This window comes from Pomacea canaliculata, linkage group LG14 (genome assembly GCF_003073045.1).
Source record: "Pomacea canaliculata isolate SZHN2017 linkage group LG14, ASM307304v1, whole genome shotgun sequence".
Classification (NCBI taxonomy): Eukaryota; Metazoa; Mollusca; class Gastropoda; order Architaenioglossa; family Ampullariidae; genus Pomacea; species Pomacea canaliculata.
The window spans coordinates 13,808,097-13,828,286 of record NC_037603.1 but is presented as its reverse complement, the minus strand read 5'-3'; the positions used below and the strand labels follow the sequence as shown (position 1 = coordinate 13,828,286).

Sequence of the window (20,190 nt, the reverse complement as noted above, 5' to 3'; positions counted from 1 at the left end):
GGACCAATCGGAAAAATTGTTGCAAAGACCACCGCCAAATTTGAAGCGAAAACATGGCAGCGCATCAGGTGCTTGGTACAGTACAGGAAAATAGTAAGTTCTCCTAAATTGGCTTTGAATGAGCTTATTTGCGAAATCGCATAATATTTTCGATGAATATTAGGAATCTAAGATAATTTTAAAGGTTTGAAGTTGCAGTTATGAGGTACTGAAATTATTTTCATGTATGGTTACTTTTTGAAAACATTCCTCTATCACTGACGCATTGGATCAGAATGATTTCTCAGTTACTGTAACAGTGCAGTCATAAACAGTTTCCATTAAGACGTCAGTTCTGTTGAACTTAAGAATTGTCCTTCAGACATGATATCCAAATTTTGTATTTTCATAACCTTTCGATGGAATTTTTTCATGCCACTTTCATCCTCGATTTAGACAAGATCTGTTTACTTCGAGATTATATACATGTATATATATTGAGATATATTCATAATTTAACTTTGTGTTATACCCTTTTGTGTAATCGCTCCCAGCCCGCCAAATAATATTTTCTTTCTTAGCTGTAAAAGAACATAATATTTTCAGGCGTACTATTGTTTTCATTTCTTTTCAGCAAAAGTGGAAGAAAAGAAAGGTCTGATAAAATTGTTACTTGTCTGCTGTCATTCTGAATGATGCTGTCTTTTTTTGGGGAAAGGTCCCCCTTAATTTCTTGCAGTTTTCTGTGACTATAGAATATGTATTAAACTCGAAAATGCTAATTTTGAAATTTAAGGTAATACTACTAAAAACTCTGACAACTGCCTGTGAGTTATTTTTCCTTTGGGACCCTTTATTAGCAGCAAAGAAGACCAGTGACTCCACCTCATTTGTGTTTTATTTGTGAACTGCCAAAAATGAGGATGAAAAATAGGACACTATTTTCATAATTGATCAAGCTCTTGTGTCGTGTATTAAAACAAAATTTGACCACAGTAAGTTTGACCAAGGTTTGAGGCATCACGGAATCCTTCAAGGATTCTATGACTACTATACATCACAGTTGTTTTCACATAATAATACATTAAACTTGCAAGAGGCAACAAGAGACAGTTCGCACACTGAAAGGCAGAAGAGGCAGAACAAACAGCTGGGCAAAATAACACAAAGAGACTATATGAAATTTCAAAAATTCTGACAGGAAGGAAAAACACTAATGCCTGCAGGCCAGTAAAGAATAAGAATGGCAGTTCCATTACGGGAGGTGCAGACAAAGATCTCACTGGGCTGAACATTTTGAAGGAATACTGAACCAGCCACCACCACCAACCATTTGGACATTGCCCCAGGCACCAAGCAGCTCCAAGTGAACACCACATGTAAAGCCAATCCTATGTGGATTTGAGACATGGCGTGTGACAAACACCATCACCAACACGATTCAGACATTTGCCAACAGATGTCTGCGCCACAAGATCTCCAATATAGACCTGTGGGAGAGAACCAACCAAAAATCTGCCAGCCAAGACATTGGTGAAACACTGCAATAATCTTCAGCAGAAAATGATACAACGAAGATAGATGCTTTGGGGTACTAAGGATTGCTGTGACGCCTAATGCTACAAGTCTGAACCTGATTTCAAGCATCTATTCTGCTATAGCTTTGAAGAACAAAGTATAAAGAATATAAAATTAGAATCATGTATTCAAATGATTTTAGGCTTTTTTTGGGGGGTTACATTTAACCCTCATCCTGTAGATAGTAGGAGTGCATACAGAGCAGGAAAGATTTCTGTTACATGGATATTTCTTGTTTGCTTATCAGTTCATCTCACTATGGTCTAAGGTTGAGTCTTTTTTTTTTTTGGGCAGCGATCACATTGACAGAAACAAATTAAAGAGCCTATGCTCTTTAAAGTGAAGTCAGTTTTGTGCCCTTTCCCTGTTTTATGGAGAGAAAGACATTTATTTCAAAGGAACCAAGCATAAGATCTTCATTAGTATAGACACTGTTTCCACTACCACCAATGTCCTCCACTTTTAGTAATTAATGCAGTGCATTCAAAAGTGTTAATTTTTTTGGCATGTTGTTTTGATGTTTGGTTAGCATGATTATCTGTTATCATTCACGATTTGCATGCAGTGCTTTGACTTGATCAATTTTAAACCAATATTACATGAATGTTGTTTGCACGAAGCTGGTTTGGTTGTATAGTTTGTGGTTTTTTTTTTTTTTTTTTTTGCTGTGTTGTTACTTCCAGCATATAGAGCAGATTTTCGAGCATTGGAATGCGGCAGTCAAGTACAGCTCTGGCCTCGTTCTCAGTCTCTCACAACCCCTAGACTTTATTTGTCTTCTAGTGATTCAGAAGAAGGTAGTGAATGCTTTGACCAAAGCGTTTTCACTTTCATTGTTTCTTCTCACTGCTGTACAATAGCTTTCATCCAGTATCCATTGTTTTAATCTATCTAAAACACCAGATCAGCGCTATTCTTAATAAAATAACTGCAGGGTTTTTTTTCTTATTAACTGGGAATAACAGTGTTTAGCTAGTCACTGAATATGTTGTTACTAATAACTGCTTAATCATTATTATCTTCAAATAAGTAATATTCTTTTTTCAAAAGTTAATGATATAAAGTTTTATTGCATTCTAATATCTACATTTATTAACACCAGACATTGGCTTATGAAATGGTTTTAAACAGGTGTACATTTTCATCATGCTTTTGGTGAATCAGAGTTGGTGAAAAGTGAAGGTGTAAATTTTAAATGTTGATAGATGTGTTGAGAAAAAGATTTATTAGTATGACATTTGAATATTGCCTACACAACAGGCTTTGGTAATTTCTTGCCATCCTTTCTCGGTACAACATAATGCTTCTTGCTTTTTGAGGGATAGATTTCGATAATAATGTAAGTTTGATTAGATGGTAATTTTAGAAAACAACGGGCTTTAAACCAGTGTAACCAGCTTATATGGTCAGAGATGTAGTGCTTTCCTGCCCTGTTCCATCATTCTTGTAAACATTGATGCCTACTATCACACAAAAAAACCAACTAACTGTATTGTCACAAGAATAGAGGATTCATCTTGGCAAAAGCAGGTTTCTTGTTACAATGATCCTTATGATGAGGTTCACATATTGTGTGTTTGCTTTGCATGTGATCATATTTAGTAGCACATTTGTGGGCACTCTTTAATTAATAATTGGCACAAGTATTTACAGCATCATTAAATGACTGGTATTGACCTATGTTGCCATGAAAATGCAGTGAATGTATCATGAAGTAATGTTTTTATAAAAGACACTTGCTGGTTTTTTTGTTAACTAGTTACAAAGATAATGCTTGATGAAAGTAATTATTCTGCTAACATCTATTGGTCTAAGAATGATGGTTGAAATATACTAATAACACTAATATGAGAGGACAGAAAGTATTCAGACACAAATGTTAATGAAGAAAGTGCACAAGATTTTTCTCTTTGATTTACCTGGAATTTTATTTTATTAACACTTCTCAACATGGGTTAAATAAAGGTAATTTTCTAGTTGGAGAGTAACTTGAATTATAGCACGTCATTTAAAATTTCAAACTAGGATTAGTGAAAATTTTAAAAACTTTTTGCCATCTCTAAGTATATGGAGTTTAAAAAAAAAGGAGTATGCACAGTTTTTATATTGACCAGTATTATCCATAGAATAAGGAGATATTGTTTTGTTCATAGCATTGAACGTAAAAATACATTTTCCTGGTCTTTCATGAGTGTTTACTTTTATGTAGTACAATGGTTTTCTTTGGTATTATTATCTGATGATTGTGGTCTTAAACGGGGTGAAACATTCTTTCTTATTAGAAGAAATGACTGTTTTAGCTGGAATTTCTATTTGTTTATTTACTTATTTTTATTGATTTCAGAAGACAAAGAACTGCGTATTGTGCTAGTGGGTAAAGAATGCAGTGAAAACAAAGAGCTCGTTTCTGCAGCAAAGGTAGATGTGGAACTTTTATGCTGATGCTCAAATTTTAAATCTGTTTGTAACAATCAGGCAAAATTACCAGATTGTATTGTCTACAGTAGAATGAATATAAAAATGCTGCGAAACAATTTGACAATAGCCAATCACAGACTGATTTAGGAAATGTACATGCACTTTATATATACCTAATATACAGATAATACACATGAAAAATACAGTATTCAACATCATAGGAGTGAAAAAACAAAGAAAGCAAACCACATGCACACAGGGCACTGGGTCACTTTCACCAGCAAAAACAAGCCATTCATTAGAGTATCTATGCACACTTTCTGGTCAAGATCAGGCAACTGCAAGAGAAACCCTGATCTCAAACCTGGAGGAAAATAGGATAGCAGCAAGAATGTCCAACAAATATGTAGCCTACCCATTCCAACTCCTTTCAAAAACAAGGATTCAGAACCAACACAGAACAGGTTTTCTTTTACTTTAGATGGGAGGTACCCAGAGTATACATAAAAACTATTTAAAAATCCAATTATGTTATTGTTTATTTTAAAATGTTTTTGTATTTTATAGGCTGTTCTGGCTAGCAGTGTGCTGACATCAGATGATGGACTAGAGTTTGTGCAAACAGCCTCTGAGTACGAGACTGTGTTTGTTCTTGCCAGTTTTGAAGGAGAAGTTTATCACAAGTTGCACAGAGCAGAGGCTCGTATTGTTGGTCCTTCTGTTATTCTTAGCCTCAAAAATAAAGGCCAGGTACAGTGCTTCCTGATTTCTACAGTTGTAAAATTTTAGTCTCTCTCTTTCTCTGTCTCTGTCTTGTTTCTGAATGCCTTTTATGTTCACGAGTGGTTTTTGTGTGTAATGAGATGCTGATCTCTTTCTCTTCATATTACATTCTAAGTGCATTGAGCACATTGGTGTGAAGTACAAGTCATCATTATTATGCAGCAAAGTACCCAAAACATTTAACTGTCTAATACTGTGTTTTTGGAATGACAAATAAATGTCTTTCTCTCCATAACACCAAGGAAATCTTATGTATTCATATACTTTGTCTTACAGCACTTGCCTTACACCACAAGACCGTTGTACTGTACATCTATGCTGGGCATAGTGACATGTTTCACAGGCTTCAAGCAGAGGGAGAAGCTGGTATGCAGTAACCTGTCAATTGATGCTCCTTTTTCAACCTGCTAGACTAAAATTTGATGGTTTTTATTTAGTGATACCTGAAGGATAGATTATGAATAATTGTTATGTGTCTTAACACACAAAAGTAGTGCTGCCCAAAGAGAATTCTTAACTTTTAAGCGTTTTTTTAGTACTGACACAACATTGTGTTGTAAGTATGTTTTCTCTAAAGACCACGTGCATGTCCAGCTGTCCTGTGGGCTGCAAGTTTTTTGTTTTTTTTATCTTAATACCTTTGTAATGCATATTACATCTGCTATCTATACCCATGACAACCATGTCCTCATCCATCTGCAGTGTTGTTCACCCTGCAACCATATTTGCCACCCTTTATATTTTCTTTATATTTACAGCATTGTGGATAAAAAGAGTTTAGCTCATTCAGCTTATGTAATTAATATGAATGTACTTTTGCACTGACAGTCTCGTCTTGTTGACCTGGTTCATCATATGGGTGGCAGTGTTCGCAAAGAAATGACAGTTAAAGTAACACACCTGGTAGCCAATTGTACAGGTGGAGACAAATACAAGGTAAGCAGTACTGGTATACCATTTTTTTAAGCCATACTTTTACGCTAGTTTCCTTGATACTGGGAGTTTTTTGTTTTGTAATCTAAACATTTAAAATACATGTGCAGCAATTGGAAATTCCCATGCATTTTATGATGAAACTGTTAGAAAGTCTGTATTAAAGATTTCTAGTTTTATAATTTTAGTTAAAGGTTTAGGCATCATTGATCTGCACTATATAAACTAGTGAAACATTTTATTTCTATAATTTATGCCTTTTCCAATCATAGAGGAAGAAGAGAACATTTGCTTAGATGAAAGATTTCTGTGTTTCTGATGTTTGAGAATATAGTATTCTGCATATATAATTCTTGTGTGGTTAGAAATTGTTTTGTTTGAAATTTCTGAAAATGACTGTTGATTGCATGACAGTATGCAATGACAATGGGAATGCCTATTATGGCAGAAGAGTGGATTCGTCAGCTTTGGGAAAAGCGGCACAATCTAGACATCAAGGCTGATTCAGAAATTATGGTTGGTTTATTTTGACGTATTTGAGTATTTGCTTCATTTTAAGTGTAGTTTGATGAAAATACATAGGTAACCAGATGAGAACTGTTTTATAGTGTGCTTGATTGCATAGCTATTCATTTAAATCTGCATTTCTGACAACATGGACATGTAAGGAGCAGTTTTTCTTTGTCATGGAAAGATGTGCCTGTTGTGAGGTTCTCGGTATCTCTTTCAGATGGAATATAAAGTGAAGCCATTTTTCCAGTGCTCTCTCAGTTTTCTGGGATTTGCACCAGAAGAACAGAAGCACATGGAAGAACTTACATTATCTAATGGTAAACAATTATTTTCCTCCTTAAATGACTTGTCTTTAGCAGATGTATTACACAGAACCACATGTCTGATTTCTGTATTTCACAATTTTTGTGTGACTGTCAAAAAAAATTTGCTACTCTCAGTTCCTGGCCTTGATGACAATGGTTTTGTTTGTTTTTTGTTGTTTTTGTTGTTTTTTTTTTTTTAATCTTAACTTAGCTGGTGTAACACTTGTTTTGTCTCACGCTCTTTAGGAGGAAGGTATGTGCCTTCTGGAGATGCGGAAGCCACACATCTTGTGGTTAATGAGCTGGCTTTGAAAGAATTGCCATCTGATCTGTGTCTACCTCACTTCATTGTCCGCGGAGAAGCAAGTCATTTTTACTTCTATCACACACCCAACTTATGTATTTTTTGTAAAAAGCATGTTTTGGACACCTCAGAGGAGTGAATTATCTATTGTTTTTTAACTCCAGTAGAATTTTACAGATTGTGCAGAAATGTGATATAGGTTGAAAAAATAAGATTAGCCTAAGCTGTGAGTTTGCTGATTGTGTATAATAATTTTAATTGTCATATTTCAGTGGTTCTGGGGCTGCATTCAGATGGCAGCATGTGCTGATGAAGGACTATATCAGTTCCAGAAGGTAGGGAATAGGTCTGCCCTATTGTTAGTCTCTCTCACACATATATATATTAAAACTTTCGGTAACAGAAAAAATGTTACTTTGTAAACAACTTCATGGTTTTGTTTGAAGGCAAAACACATTTTGTTTTCATTTTTATTTTGTGTATCTATTCCCTTAATGAATTCTTTGTTTCATCCTCAAAAGCCTGTATGTGTACGTTTGTGCATGCAATCTTTCTTTAAATAAAATGTCACCAAGAAGAAAATTACAATAAGTACATGGTTGCTTATATTTTATGTCTAAGGCAACACAAGCACACAGAATGACATCATCAAGCAGTCTAGGGTCAAAATCACGAAAGAGGAAGCGTTTGAAACAATTGGCTGTAGAGGGTGAGGTAGACTCTCCATTTCATGTTATCAAACGACGATCCAGTGAGCAGCTATCAGGAATCTCCATAAGTCCCAATTCATTTTTAGATGCTTCTCGAACACCTGACAGATCTGATGGTTGGTAATTTTTAGAGTCATAGCAGTGATAAATTGATTTTTAAAAGTAACATTTTATCTACCAATAGTCGATATTTCATCTATGTCCTAAATATTTAGTATGAGTGCTAGACAGCCTGCTAACATTTTGTGAAATCTGAATGATTTTTTTCAGACCACCATTAAAAATTCTAACTGGATGATAGGTGTGGTTCATCTTGCAAGATTTAATTCAGGATTATAGATTATGCTTTCCCTTGCTTCTGTATCTTTTTGAGAAAAGAGGTATTTACAATTGAAAAGGATAAGGGTATTTCAGCTCTGTTTTTTAATGCAAGCATTCATGATTTTCAAAACTATGACTGTCAGAGGCTATAGAGAATGATGAGAACCAACCACAGCCTGCACCAGTCAAGCTCTCAAAACGCCAGCAAGTGGTCATGGAACTGCTTCACACGGAGACTAACTATGTTACCATCCTGCATACACTATTGCATGTAAGTTTTGCAGAAAACTAAGAATATTTAAATTGCTTTAGCAAAAACAATCCTGCGCGCACACAAGTGTACACATTAAAAGTAAACTGATGAGCATGCGCATGCAGATGCACATTTACTTGCTACTGTACACAGGACTCAAGTACACATATCTACCATCTCCGTCTTCCATATATCTTGATTTATCTTCTTGTGCTAGATAGGGTTCTTTCCTCCTAGCAGTTCCTTCCTAGTAGTTAACCTGTAGCTTATTTTAGTAATTGTGACAGCTTGTAATAGTTTTCTTCTTACAGACATTCAAGGACCAGATTGAGAAACCAGATCAGTATAATGGACCTCTGTTGGCAATGCAAGATACAAAGACTATCTTTGGTAACATCCCTCCCATTTATGAAGTTCATGTTAAGCTGAAGGAGGATCTAAGTCGTCTTGTAGAAGATTGGTCTGGAGATGCAAGTGTTGGGGAAATTATTTTGAAACATGTAAGTATCATGTCTTGGGTTTTTTTTTTTGCTGTTTGTTTAATTTCCTGTGAATACTTTATGAGAATAAAGCTCTGATATAATTTCTGTTTTATAAAGTTGATCTGTTTTTTGTTAACCTTCCAGGCTGATGGTTTCATGAAGGCATATCCAAACTTCGTAAACTTTTTTGAGAACACCAAGGAAACTATTACAAGGTGTGATCAGTCTAACCCACGATTTCATGCATTTTTGAAGGTAACTATTATTGTCATTGCTTATTTTCTGCAAAGAACTATCTCTGAAATCTCCAAATAAGTTCAGTTCGTCGCTCTAGAATCAAAAATTAGACTTTTAATATCACTTTAATTTTTAGGGGTACAAACATTTTCTAGGGGTTTTGGGCATAGAAAAGATGGGAAAACACTTGACTGGAGAAGTATACTGGAAAAGAGGAATTTTAAAAAAAAAAATGCAAGTCATTAGAGGAACACTTGTCAGCCATTCTTTTCTTTCCAGGTATGTCAAACAAAGCCAGAATGTGGAAGACAGACATTACAAGAACTTCTTATCCGTCCAGTGCAAGGTTGCCTAGTGTGATATTGCTGTTAGGAGGTGAATTGCTTAGCATTTTTTCTCCTAAATTATTCCATATAAAGAATTAAGGAATGAATATCTAGTTCTTGTTTTATTGTAAAATATTTTTGTTTGAAGTGAGAAAAAATACTTTAAATAAAATAATATTTTTTCTTTGCATGAATTGCAGGTAGATGGTAACTAGACTGAATACAGATGTGGAAATAAGATATGTGATCTTAAATAAAACCAAAAGATGCATACAGATTTAAGTAATTTTGGATATACATTTGGTTCTTGGTCTTAAACTAAACTCATTCTATTTTCAGATATCCTGAAACAGACCCCTGCAACACATAGAGATAAAACAAACCTCGAAGAAGCAATTGATTGTTTGAAAAATGTCCTTACGTGCGTATCCATTCTGTTTATTTTACTTCTATTTCATGCCACTTTTTTGAAGAAACAAACAAAAAAAAAAAACAGAACATCTGATTTGTCATTTTTACAGTTTCCTTATGCTTTATTGTCCTGTTTTGATTTTTATTTCAGACTATTGTCCTGGTACTTTAGTATGCATAGATTTATATATGTATATATTTATTTTTTGTATCGTGATAGGGTGCCTTAGAAGGATTTGTGATCAGGTGTCCATTCTCTGAGCTATTCATTCGACTATCCTGGGATGTTTTAATATCAAGATAAGGTTGTTTTATCATGACTTGAGATGGGACCTTGAAGTCATGAGTTATTTCATTTAATTTGTATTACAGTTGTGGATTTCTTTATCATTTCAGGCATATCAATGAAGACAAAAGAAAACGGAAGGCCAGATGGTCATGTTTGACATAGTGAATGACATAGACAATTGTCCAGTAAGATGTGCCACACATGGAGCTTTCAACTCTTTCTCTGTTCTTCATTTCTATTGATATTCAACTGCTTGTGTACTGTGTATTTAACGTGTGTTGATGTTGTGCTGTGTACTTCTAGCATTTACTTCCTTATAGAGCAGCTACCAATTACCATCTGGGATAAACAGTCTTATCAATACAATAAACAGTGTACTGATGGAAAATAAGCTTGATTCAACAAGTAGAAAAACAAGGCTGCTTGGGTTTTGTTTTTTGTTTTGGGGGCTTTTGGAGTGTTTTTTTTGTGTGTCAAAATGTTTGTGATCTTGGCATGTTTGTACAATATTTTTCTGTCAGTATTTGCTTCTGCTGATTCCCTAAGATTTTGCTGTTTTTTTTCTTCAGGCCACTCTGCTATCTTCCCACCGCAGCTTCCTGTACAAAGTTGATGCTATAGAGTTATCAAACAGCCTCTCTCATCGTGGTGACCCTTTGTCAATGTTTGTTTTCAGTGATAGCATGGAGGTAAGAATACTTATTACATTGTGAAGTACATATTGTTAATGAATGATTTCCATTTTCATGAAGAAAAACCCAAAACACGAATTATTTTAGCTGCAGTAACACACAATCCTTCACTTCCAGATCTGCAAGAGAAGAACAAAGGTTTTGGCAGGTGCCAAAGGTCTTACCCCCCACAAGACACCACAAAAGGCATATAAGCATGTGGAAGTTCTGCCCCTGACAGCCATCAAACGCGTGATTGATTTTGCTGAAACAGAAGGTATGTTGACAGTTGGAATGGTGTTGAGCTGAATTTTTTTTTTTTTTAAATAATTTCATTCTTAGTAAGAATAAATCAAAAATCAAGTTACAAAACTAACAGTTAATCAACTTTTTTTTTTTTTTGTATGGCAAAAACAAAAGTATAGCCATATTTTCATGGAAGCACAGCATTGGAAATTGAAAATATTGAATCGCTTTTGTGAGTCTTGTTTGTCTCATGTTATTTTATTAACTAAACTTTGACAGCACTTTGAATGGGTGTGCTTGTTTGTCCCATGTCATCTTACTGACCAATTGTTGACAGCACTTTGAAAGAGTGTGCTTGTTGACATGCAAATAGTAAGATGTTAAACACACTGAGCTGAGTTGAAAAATGCACTTAATAATTGCCTGTCTACAAAATGTATGCTTAATCTGCTTATTTTGATCAGGCCGTGACCATTATCACAGCTGCAGTCATTAAAAACATGTTTTAATTCTAAAAAGGTCTGATTTACACCATAAAGATACTGTTTATAATTGTAAAACTTAGACTTGAACTGTTGTAATTTTTGGTGATAAATAATGCGAGTTTAGCTGAAGAAACTTGTGGCTGCTAAACCTTTTAGAAGAGTTTTTTGTTCAGTTATCACTGTTAATTGTTTTCAGATTGCATGCTTGCATTTGGCTTGATCTACCGAGAGAAAGGGCAAGCAAATGAAAAACTTCTTGCCTTCATGATGGACGCTGGGGATATGTGCAAATCAGATATGCTCACTGACTCTGCAAGAACATTGCTAATGCTGTCTGTCGAACAGATTTCGTAAGGGTTTTTTTAAATATTTTGTTTTGTTTAATTTTTTTTCATCTCAGACAATTGCTTCATTATTACCCTTATCTGGCTTTACATAATCTTTATCTGGCCCTCTGGTTCATGATTACACACTGTCTTTATAGCCATGTGATTATATTAGAATATAGGTAAGTCTGTCTTCAAATACAAGAAGCTTAGAAACATGGTGTGGAATCCTGTCTAGCTCCCACAGGATGAAATATTTTGTGGACAAATGCCTCTGGAAGATGTTGCATCTGAAATGTTTTGATCAACCCCAGAAAGACACTGTAGGTAATGCCAAAAGATCAGAGAGTGGAAATATGAATCAAAATAATGTTGAGGCAAAATTGTTTAAAGATACCTCCTCTAAAACCCTGCAGGTTCTTGACCATAACATGTAAAGCACCTCCGGAAGGCTGGAAACAGGGCTAAAAACAGGAACTTAAAAAGGGAATATATATAAGTAGGAAGGGTCAAGCAATGTGCCAAAGACTGACAGAATGGTAGGTAAACTTAGGTTACTTTATAAAGGATAGCAGTCTACATGAGTAGCAGTGATGGTCATGATTAGAGAAAAAAAAAATTAAGCATTACTTGTGGCTATTTGAAGTTCCTGTGACATATTATCAACTCTTGGGGGTTGGTTCATTTTTAGGAGTCATTTCTTGCTCCTGTGAGAGGAGAGGAACTGGGAATAACAACACGAGAACTACATCATCGTCTCAGTAAGGCAGCCAAGTAAGTGATGAGGAATAAGCTTGTTTAGATTTTGTAATTACTCAAAATAGTGTTATCCTGTTTATGTCTTTAGAAAAATACTTATAATGGTATCTTTGTTTTGAAAACTGGGTCGTGTTCATCTCTTTAAGTCTTCTATCTTCATGAAGATTATTCTCTTTTATGTTTATAACACCTTACATTTAAAACTCATTGGTCAAACACAGTGGTAAAGGGTAACTTTCGTGGTTTTTTATTTTGCTTAAATAAGAATATTGTGTGATATTCACTTATTCACATCAAGTAGTGGGCGTTTGATTTACATGGCTCTAAATATGTGATGTTAGTAATAAGATAGGCATGAAGTGAAACTAGTCTGGCTGTAATTTTACATGAGTATACAATCCTGAAAGACAGCCAAAGGATTACATAAGATTTTTTTCAATTTCTTGATTATGTTGACTGCAAGGTATTTACAAATGAGTGAGAAAATAACTCTCTTCTAATTACATGTGCAAGACCTCAAATGTCAACATCAAAGAAAAGTATGCATTATGTTGAATTAACATGTAATATGCAACAAGTTCAGGGTTTATTTTGACAGATTCGGAAAGCGAGTCAGCAGGGCATTTTCAATGAACCGCACTCCCCTGAAATTAAAACGTGCTGTGTCACACGTCTTCAGCCCATTCATGCGAGACTCATCAGGGGACTTGCAGGGCAGGCGCCTGGCTAGCACTCTTGACTTGACAGTGAGCAGATCTTTACCTACTTTTTTGTTTTCCCCTAAATGTTTTGTGCAGAGGGTAATTTGTGTACACAATTTGCTTGTGCAAATATCACCTTTTTTTTTTTTGCTAGGTGCCAAGGCTAAGAAAAAAGAGTTATAAGAGCATCTTCCACCTTAATCGTTGTTTGGAAGTCTATTTTCAGGGGTGTTATGTTTGTGACATACTGCTGTGTAAGACATTATTTATGTAAAGTTTGCAATCTATGACTTTTCACAGGAAACTTCTGTTTCTGGAACATCTCACTTTGAGGATAGTGACTGCATCAGCCTGGGGGCCTACTCTCTTCAGGTAGATACAACAATATTAAATAAACTTTGTTGACATGACTGCAGCAAAAGCTCTGAAAACATGCATGTGCTTTTCAGATTTTCCTTAGTTGCCTCCACAGATAAAAGTCATTCCACAATGTACCTTGAATTAGAATTTTAAACAGGGTAAAGAGTTGGAGGGGTGTTTTTTTTGTTCTTTCTCTATTGAGAAAATGGAAGATGGAGGTCAGTGTAAGTGGTAGAAAGTGCACTTTCAAATATTAGACTTTATAGCTGTTACATATTGTTGTTAAATGTTTTCCTCAGCACTGAATTTATTTGAAACTATTGAGAACGACCAACACAAGAAATACCTTTCTTGCCTAATTTTCTTTTCAGTAATAATAAATTTGAGTCATATAGGAATTCTTGTAATTATGTGTAGAATGAATCCTTGGTAAAATGGACAGAATTTCCTGGGGTCAAAATGAATACATATGTACATCACAATGGCACAACAACCACTCCCACACATTGCTATTCACATTTTTTGAGTAATTATGCATTTTTCAAAAATAAATTTATTTTTGTTGGGAAATCTTTGGCTCAAATCAAAGGAACCTGTTATTTTGAAGTACAACATTGGTGTTTTCATTTTCATGCTGTTTTTTTTTTTTTTTTTTTTCTTTTTCTTTTTTTTTTTTTTGTCTATGTGGATAAGCCTTAGACTTCAAAGAAATTTTTGTATCTCATTCAGGAGGAGAGTTCACCAATGCAATACCCACTGACTCCTGTTGGCAAGGGAACACATAAGTATGCTACGATGGGTGCCCGCTCAGCTAGCAAATACTTGTGATCATTTGATGGATTGAAGCAGGTGAAGATATTCTGTTGTCTTCACTGACACTGCCAGCCCAGCCAGTGTGGGAAACTGTGTTGTACAGAATTGATGAGTAGTGATCATCAGATGGGGACCACTGAGTGTAGCCCATGGCTTAAATTCTCGTTATGACATACAGCGAGGTGTTTCTGTTGGTGTCATATGAGAGAACCATCACATATTCTTTTAAAATACAATGGTTGTTCATATGTGTTGTTACCTTCTGTACTGGACTCAGGTTGTTTGAGGTTGATCTTGTACACATTTGTTATGTAAGGTATTATAATACTAAATGCTGGCGCATCCTGTTTGGTTGTGTGGTTTTGTCACTTTCTGTCTGTAATGACTGTTGTTGCCAAAAATTATTTAATTTTTAATATATCTAGTTGTTAGTGATTATCAGAACAAAAATGTGAACAAACATTTGAACAAAACCTTTTCAAGCTGGTCAGAGTTTGAAAACTGCTTGAATCTGTTTTTGAAAAGCATGCTGAAATTTCTTTGATGATCAAATGAAGGTACATGAAAACTCAGCTTAATGGCAGTAGTGGGTGTGGATTCCAGCAAACTATCATTATAAGTGTGCCAAATATCACATTTATCTATCTACCAATCATCTCTCTTCGAAACGATAAGACAGCAACAGTTGCTACTGGCTTGATTTTGGCCGCTCTCATCATGGATTGCCCTTTGATAAATTCACTGCTCCGTGTTTGCCTGAAGACTGTACATAATGCCACTGACTACAGCCTTTCAGCTGGTTTTGATGCATCTCAGATTCTTTTACAACTTTGAAATTCTTTACCTCAGACCATTGTTTTCTTTCTAATCACATTTTGCTTTGAATTTCTTTGAAACTTTTATTTTGCTTGAGCAGAGAGAACAAGTGAAGAATCAAAAGTCTTTATTTACCAAAATAATGTGAACATTAATTTAGCCTGGTAAGAGATAAATGAACAAGCATTGATGAAGATGAAATTTATGACTGCAAAACAGCTGCTTTCTACTGTTTATAAGAATATTATTTGTTATTTACAATTGTCATCATTTATGCCCTGTTCCTACTCTTGGGTCTTGACTGGAAAATTGTCACTTGAGTTTATTTGTTCAACCGTAAGCAGTGGAAACACTGCTTTTAGAGTTTATGTTACTATTGGAGTGATCAAAAAAGGTTTGTGTTGGGGTGAAATTCTGAGAAAACTAGACTAATAGTAGTTTATTTCTATACTTGCCTGCTTATTTTCCTTTGTCAAAATTTTGAAGTACATGAGTTGTACACCCCTACTTCCTACAGTCAAGAGTTAAGTTGAGGGTTAAGTCACTTGTATATATGTGTACAGTCCTTTGTTTTTCTATACTATGTAAAGATATGTACATAATCTTTTTTGCATTATTGAAACCCTTGAAAAATGTGTACATAATAAAAATGGCACCGAGTTTCACTATTTTTGTCAGGGAATCTTTTATCAGCTGGCAGTAACAATAAATAACACATTTTCTATATATCACAGTTTAATATGTTTTTGACATTTAAAAATGCATTGTGCTAAAAAGATAATTTTTTAGGAGTGTAATCTCTTGACATGTGTCGAAGACCTCTTAACCCTTTGACAAGGTTAGGAATTACATCAGGGTGAGTTAACCACATATTTGTGTCCAAGCCTTAGTATCATCATGTATTATAAATATACGATCCAGTTATGTTATCACATGAACTCACAATTATGTTTCATGTTGGATCACCATTGGTGAGACTTTATTGAAGCTGCTCTGAAACATCTATGTAAGCATATATGTGGATGAGTTTTATATAAACATTTGCTGTATAAGGTGATGCATGTCATAGGTTGTATCCAGATCCTGTTTGTGAAATGAAATTATCTTTTAACCTGTGCAGATCGTTCACTATTTGCATTGTTGTCTACAGCAAGAGAACAGATTTTCAGCAAATCATTACTGACTAAAATAGTGTTACACATACATTTGCATGCACCACAAAATTGTACAGCCCCATACATTGATAATGTCTGTAAATATATAAATATCAAACTATTGTCATTAGGTTAAGATCACATAATGGTTTCTTAGCATGACATGGCTTTACATATCCTGCTGTTGTTAATACAGATAAATTATATTAGTCCCCCAGTAACAGTAGTATGAAGTTATGTACTCGATGATCTGTATCATACTTTCATTGTACCAGTTTGGAAAGAAAGGGAAAAAGTGTTTTTAAGTTTCTTCGTGTTTGTGATGGACAGAGTGGGGTAAGGGAGTGGAAATTGTACTTGTCTTTGAGTGTTTCTGTTGTTCTGTCAGGTATTTCAGTCAAGTAGTTTATTATTTTTGAGCTCTTTGATTCTTTGGACCAAATGATGGTCATAAAGTTTGTTAAGTATGAAAGTTTCTTGGTTCACACTTCCAAAGACACTCGTCTTTTTCATGTGTGTCATTTAATGAAAAAATTTTCTGTTTAAAAAAATGCATTTTGGTCTAATTTACCATTGAAACAAAAAGACTGGTGAAGAAAAACGAAGTAGATAAGAGATGGAGTGGCCATCAGAATTGAAATATCAAATTTCTCAATTATATATTGAATTTAAGAGTAATTTGTCTTTACTGTGAACTGCACACACATAGGGACTAAGTACAAGAGGGTTCGTGCCGGACGCTTCGACGTAAGCGGCAATCAAGTGCCGGAGGTAAGATTGGCTAGACGTCCGGGTCGCTATGACGTTCATTGTTCCGAAGGTACAGTGCGTGGAAGACGAGATTCCGTTGACATTCCCACTCAAAACCGGTGACCTGCCAGCCGCTTGGGCTTCCGTGGACTTGTTGCGTCCTGTTCCCGCGCTGCAAACAGCATCCGTGTTCCGGTCCCGCGGCATCCTGCAAGTGCAGCAGGTATGACATGACAATCGTCACCGTCTGACTCCGGGTCATTTGCAGGGGTAGAGGGTCAAGCAGGAGGAGCTGTGATTTAGGCAGATGCGTCTGTCGGAAATCTTTAGTCTCACCGGTAGTTGTGACAGCAAGATGAGCGGCGTCTACTGAGCCTGAGTCCAGCCGACAGCTCTTTAACAACTTTCTCTTACAGACCCACGGAGAACTTTTCTGCACACGATGGCTGACAGGTTAGAAGGGACATTTCTTGGTGACTGTGAACTGAAAAGTGGTGTGTTATATTTTTTTCGCATGCACAAAGAAAAAAAAAAGCGGGGAGTAGGTTGGCTGGTTGATTTTATTTTTATTATTGTTATTGTTATAACTACTCAAGCAACGGAGGTTATATCACAGCGCGCTGGTTCAGACATGTCTCCGTTGATTTTGATATAAGTAGGGGTGGCTATAATAACGGTGGTAACAAGAAAAGACTGAAAAAACCTGTTGGACGCGTTTTTATAGCAAAAGAATCACAAATAATTAATGTGTCATCAGCGGGATCGAGCCGGTGCACGGAAAACATGAGCCGGCCACCTTGGTGCAGCCACCACCAGCATACGTCGTGCAGCCAACACCAGCAGGCGCCGTCTATCCTGCTGCTGGGGGCTATCCCCCGCCCCAGCCAGGCTATCAAGGTGGCTACGCTCCACCACCGCCAGGCTATCCCCCAGCCGGCTACAGTCAGCCACAGGGTGGCTATCCTCCTGGAGCATACCCACCACCTCAACCTGGCTACGTTGCTGGACAACCGGTAAGTTTTGGGGGATTAGGGTCCCTTGTAATTTGGGAAAATTTGAAGTCTAACATCCACAAGCAGGACCCTTGGGCAAGCAGGCGAAGCATCTCCCTGGGGTCCCGCGCTTTTGATAGTCATCTTGGGCATCGCGCTGTTGAAAAAACCGTGGCGTCGAGGGCCTCACGCATGCCCTATGCTTCGGGCAGATAGAAGAAGCTCTGCGAATAGCCTGTCGCATAAAGATGGTGTATCGAGACGAGATCTGAACCCAGAGCCTCAAACCACAGCGGTTACAAGCAAGTGTTTTAACCATTAGACTGTCAGCGCCCCCTTGGTTTGTCAGTTCACTTGCTGCACTTTTAAAAGATATTGAATAACTTTCCGTTGGGTGATTAGTGACAGTCATTCGCTCACTTCAAACAAAAAATCGCAAGCAGTTTCATTAAGTAAGATGATAAAGGTCATGCCCTTTTTAATCCGACAGTATACATGAGCTAATGATAATTAAGAACTACCTCCCATCTGCAGATGCCGAATGTAGTGATGGTTGGGACCCAACAACCTACGACAGTCGTTCAACAAAAGTAAGTTGCGTTGCGAAAATGTTGGCCGGGGTTACTGGGAGATCTTAGAAAAGATAAACACATAACGACCACCATTGGGTCCACATGATCAGAAATAAAAAAAAATGTAAGATTCAAGATACAGAAAAGCCCAACAGAAGTTCACAAACGTTTGTAATTTTGTTCAGACGACTCTAATCTCCATTGTGTTCACATACACTACTCATGAAAAATAGGTTCTTATGTGCGCGTGATATTATCTGCTATCCATAAGTGTTATCATCTAACAAAAGGCAATGACATGTAAAGTGTTGATGCACGCTCCACATAGAAGTTCATTAGGCTACATTTTAAATAACATTTTTCCCTTTTTCTCTGCAGTAAAGGGGTTAACCATGCTCTTCATTTGATAATCTCTCTTTTCTTCTGGCCTTGGGTGATAGTGTGGATCATTCTGGTAAGTGTGTAGTTTAATGCATACGCATTTAGTCATTTTGTATTTTGGGTGGATTGCATTAAATTTGCTTTTTTTTCAAAAAAAATGGCGTGGGTTTGGATGGAAAGGAAGCAGACTTGAAGCAGCTGATGTTTAAAAAATACATTGTCTGGAAACAGCAGAGCTTATAGGAGGGATGGAAGGGAACCTCATGCACACTTGCATATGGAAGAATGCGTGTGCGCGCAGATTGATGTGGACACCAGTTATTGCTCTGCGATTGATTACATCTCCTTTCCCACTACTTGCCAATAAAATAGACTTGGTATTTTGTGTTGCAGTGTATTGCTGAAGAATCGTAATGTCGTCAAGTGCTGACGGCAGACATTGCGTACAACAGATGAGTGCCTGGGATCCAAACAGGCGACAGCTGCAGCAGAACATACAGAAAACTGACTTCAAAATATTCTAAGTTCCATCATTCAAGAACCTATACCCAAGCTAACAGTATTATGCGACATTCAAAATTCAAAAATCTGCCTCTTTAACGGAGGCAAAATCAAACCTGTCCATATGTAATGATTTGTGAACTGTGCCTGGCTTAGTGCATTATATATAGTTACATGGAGGAAAAAGGAACAGGCATCTTGGACTAACTGTACATACTTCAGGAGCGTTGATTACGTATTTATTACAAATTGTTATGGACGTCACTTATACACCCTAAAATCGCAATAAAACTTGAGCACATATGGTCCAACAGTGTAGAAGTATGTGATCCTAGCCTCAATCCTAAACCTATTTTTCGGTTTCTGAACAGTGTCCCGGAGTCGTGAACTTCCATGAAGCTGCTACAAAATCTTTAAATTGCCATCTGAGACATTTATTTATAGGACGAGGGGTTCAAAGTCGACTATCAGAGGATGCAGGGGTGACAGCTATAACAGGAGAGGTTGGGATGCTTGCACTTCTCAATGACTCATCAGAAGACGTTAGAGATCCAGGTATTTTATTCCGGGCCTGTGCCGATTGGTGATGCCAGCGAGGGCGAAAGATAATCTGCCTATATCCTCCGAATATAGTCGCTCATAGGATGAGATCTTGCTTCCCATTCCTATGAACAGGTGTCACAGAGACGAGATTTGAAATCGAGACCTTTAACTGCAGTAGTGACAATTATCGAGGGGGATTAGGTGTGTCCATCTCGTCTTCCTCGCTGTCTTACCTTCTCCAACCCTAGATAATATGGAGTCAGGCAGCCATTAATAAT

The 20,190-nt window shown here is 36.5% G+C and overlaps 2 protein-coding genes across 2 annotated transcripts; both read left to right on the top strand.

The window, feature by feature from the left end:
• The first annotated feature begins 22 nt into the window (after window positions 1-22).
• Window positions 23-19,677, top strand: LOC112554815 (protein ECT2-like). Its single transcript, XM_025222867.1, is given in 30 exon segments — window positions 23-93; window positions 614-634; window positions 2,241-2,354; window positions 3,902-3,975; window positions 4,543-4,725; window positions 5,035-5,124; window positions 5,587-5,694; window positions 6,106-6,207; window positions 6,422-6,521; window positions 6,756-6,871; window positions 7,086-7,148; window positions 7,435-7,639; window positions 7,988-8,115; window positions 8,409-8,597; window positions 8,724-8,834; window positions 9,096-9,156; window positions 9,159-9,191; window positions 9,482-9,563; window positions 9,950-9,966; window positions 9,969-10,027; window positions 10,412-10,531; window positions 10,652-10,790; window positions 11,441-11,594; window positions 12,928-13,075; window positions 13,331-13,402; window positions 14,120-17,376; window positions 17,681-17,936; window positions 18,450-18,505; window positions 18,866-18,941; window positions 19,262-19,677. Coding segments are annotated over 26 exon segments (2,628 nt in total). The 5' UTR covers window positions 23-53; the 3' UTR covers window positions 14,219-17,376; window positions 17,681-17,936; window positions 18,450-18,505; window positions 18,866-18,941; window positions 19,262-19,677.
• LOC112554814 (cysteine-rich and transmembrane domain-containing protein WIH2-like) lies at window positions 17,366-19,956 on the top strand. The gene is made up of 3 exons (XM_025222866.1): window positions 17,366-17,376; window positions 17,681-17,936; window positions 19,741-19,956. The coding sequence occupies exons 1-3, from the start codon at window positions 17,366-17,368 to the stop codon at window positions 19,954-19,956; spliced, it is 483 nt and encodes a 160-aa protein (XP_025078651.1).
• Window positions 19,957-20,190: the final 234 nt, after the last annotated feature.

Excerpts from the sequence above, each read along its gene's own strand:
- LOC112554814 (XM_025222866.1), top strand. Across the intron at positions 17,937-19,740 it reads GCTACGTTGCTGGACAACCG|TGTCCCGGAGTCGTGAACTT; the intron begins GTAAGTTTTGGG and ends GTTTCTGAACAG.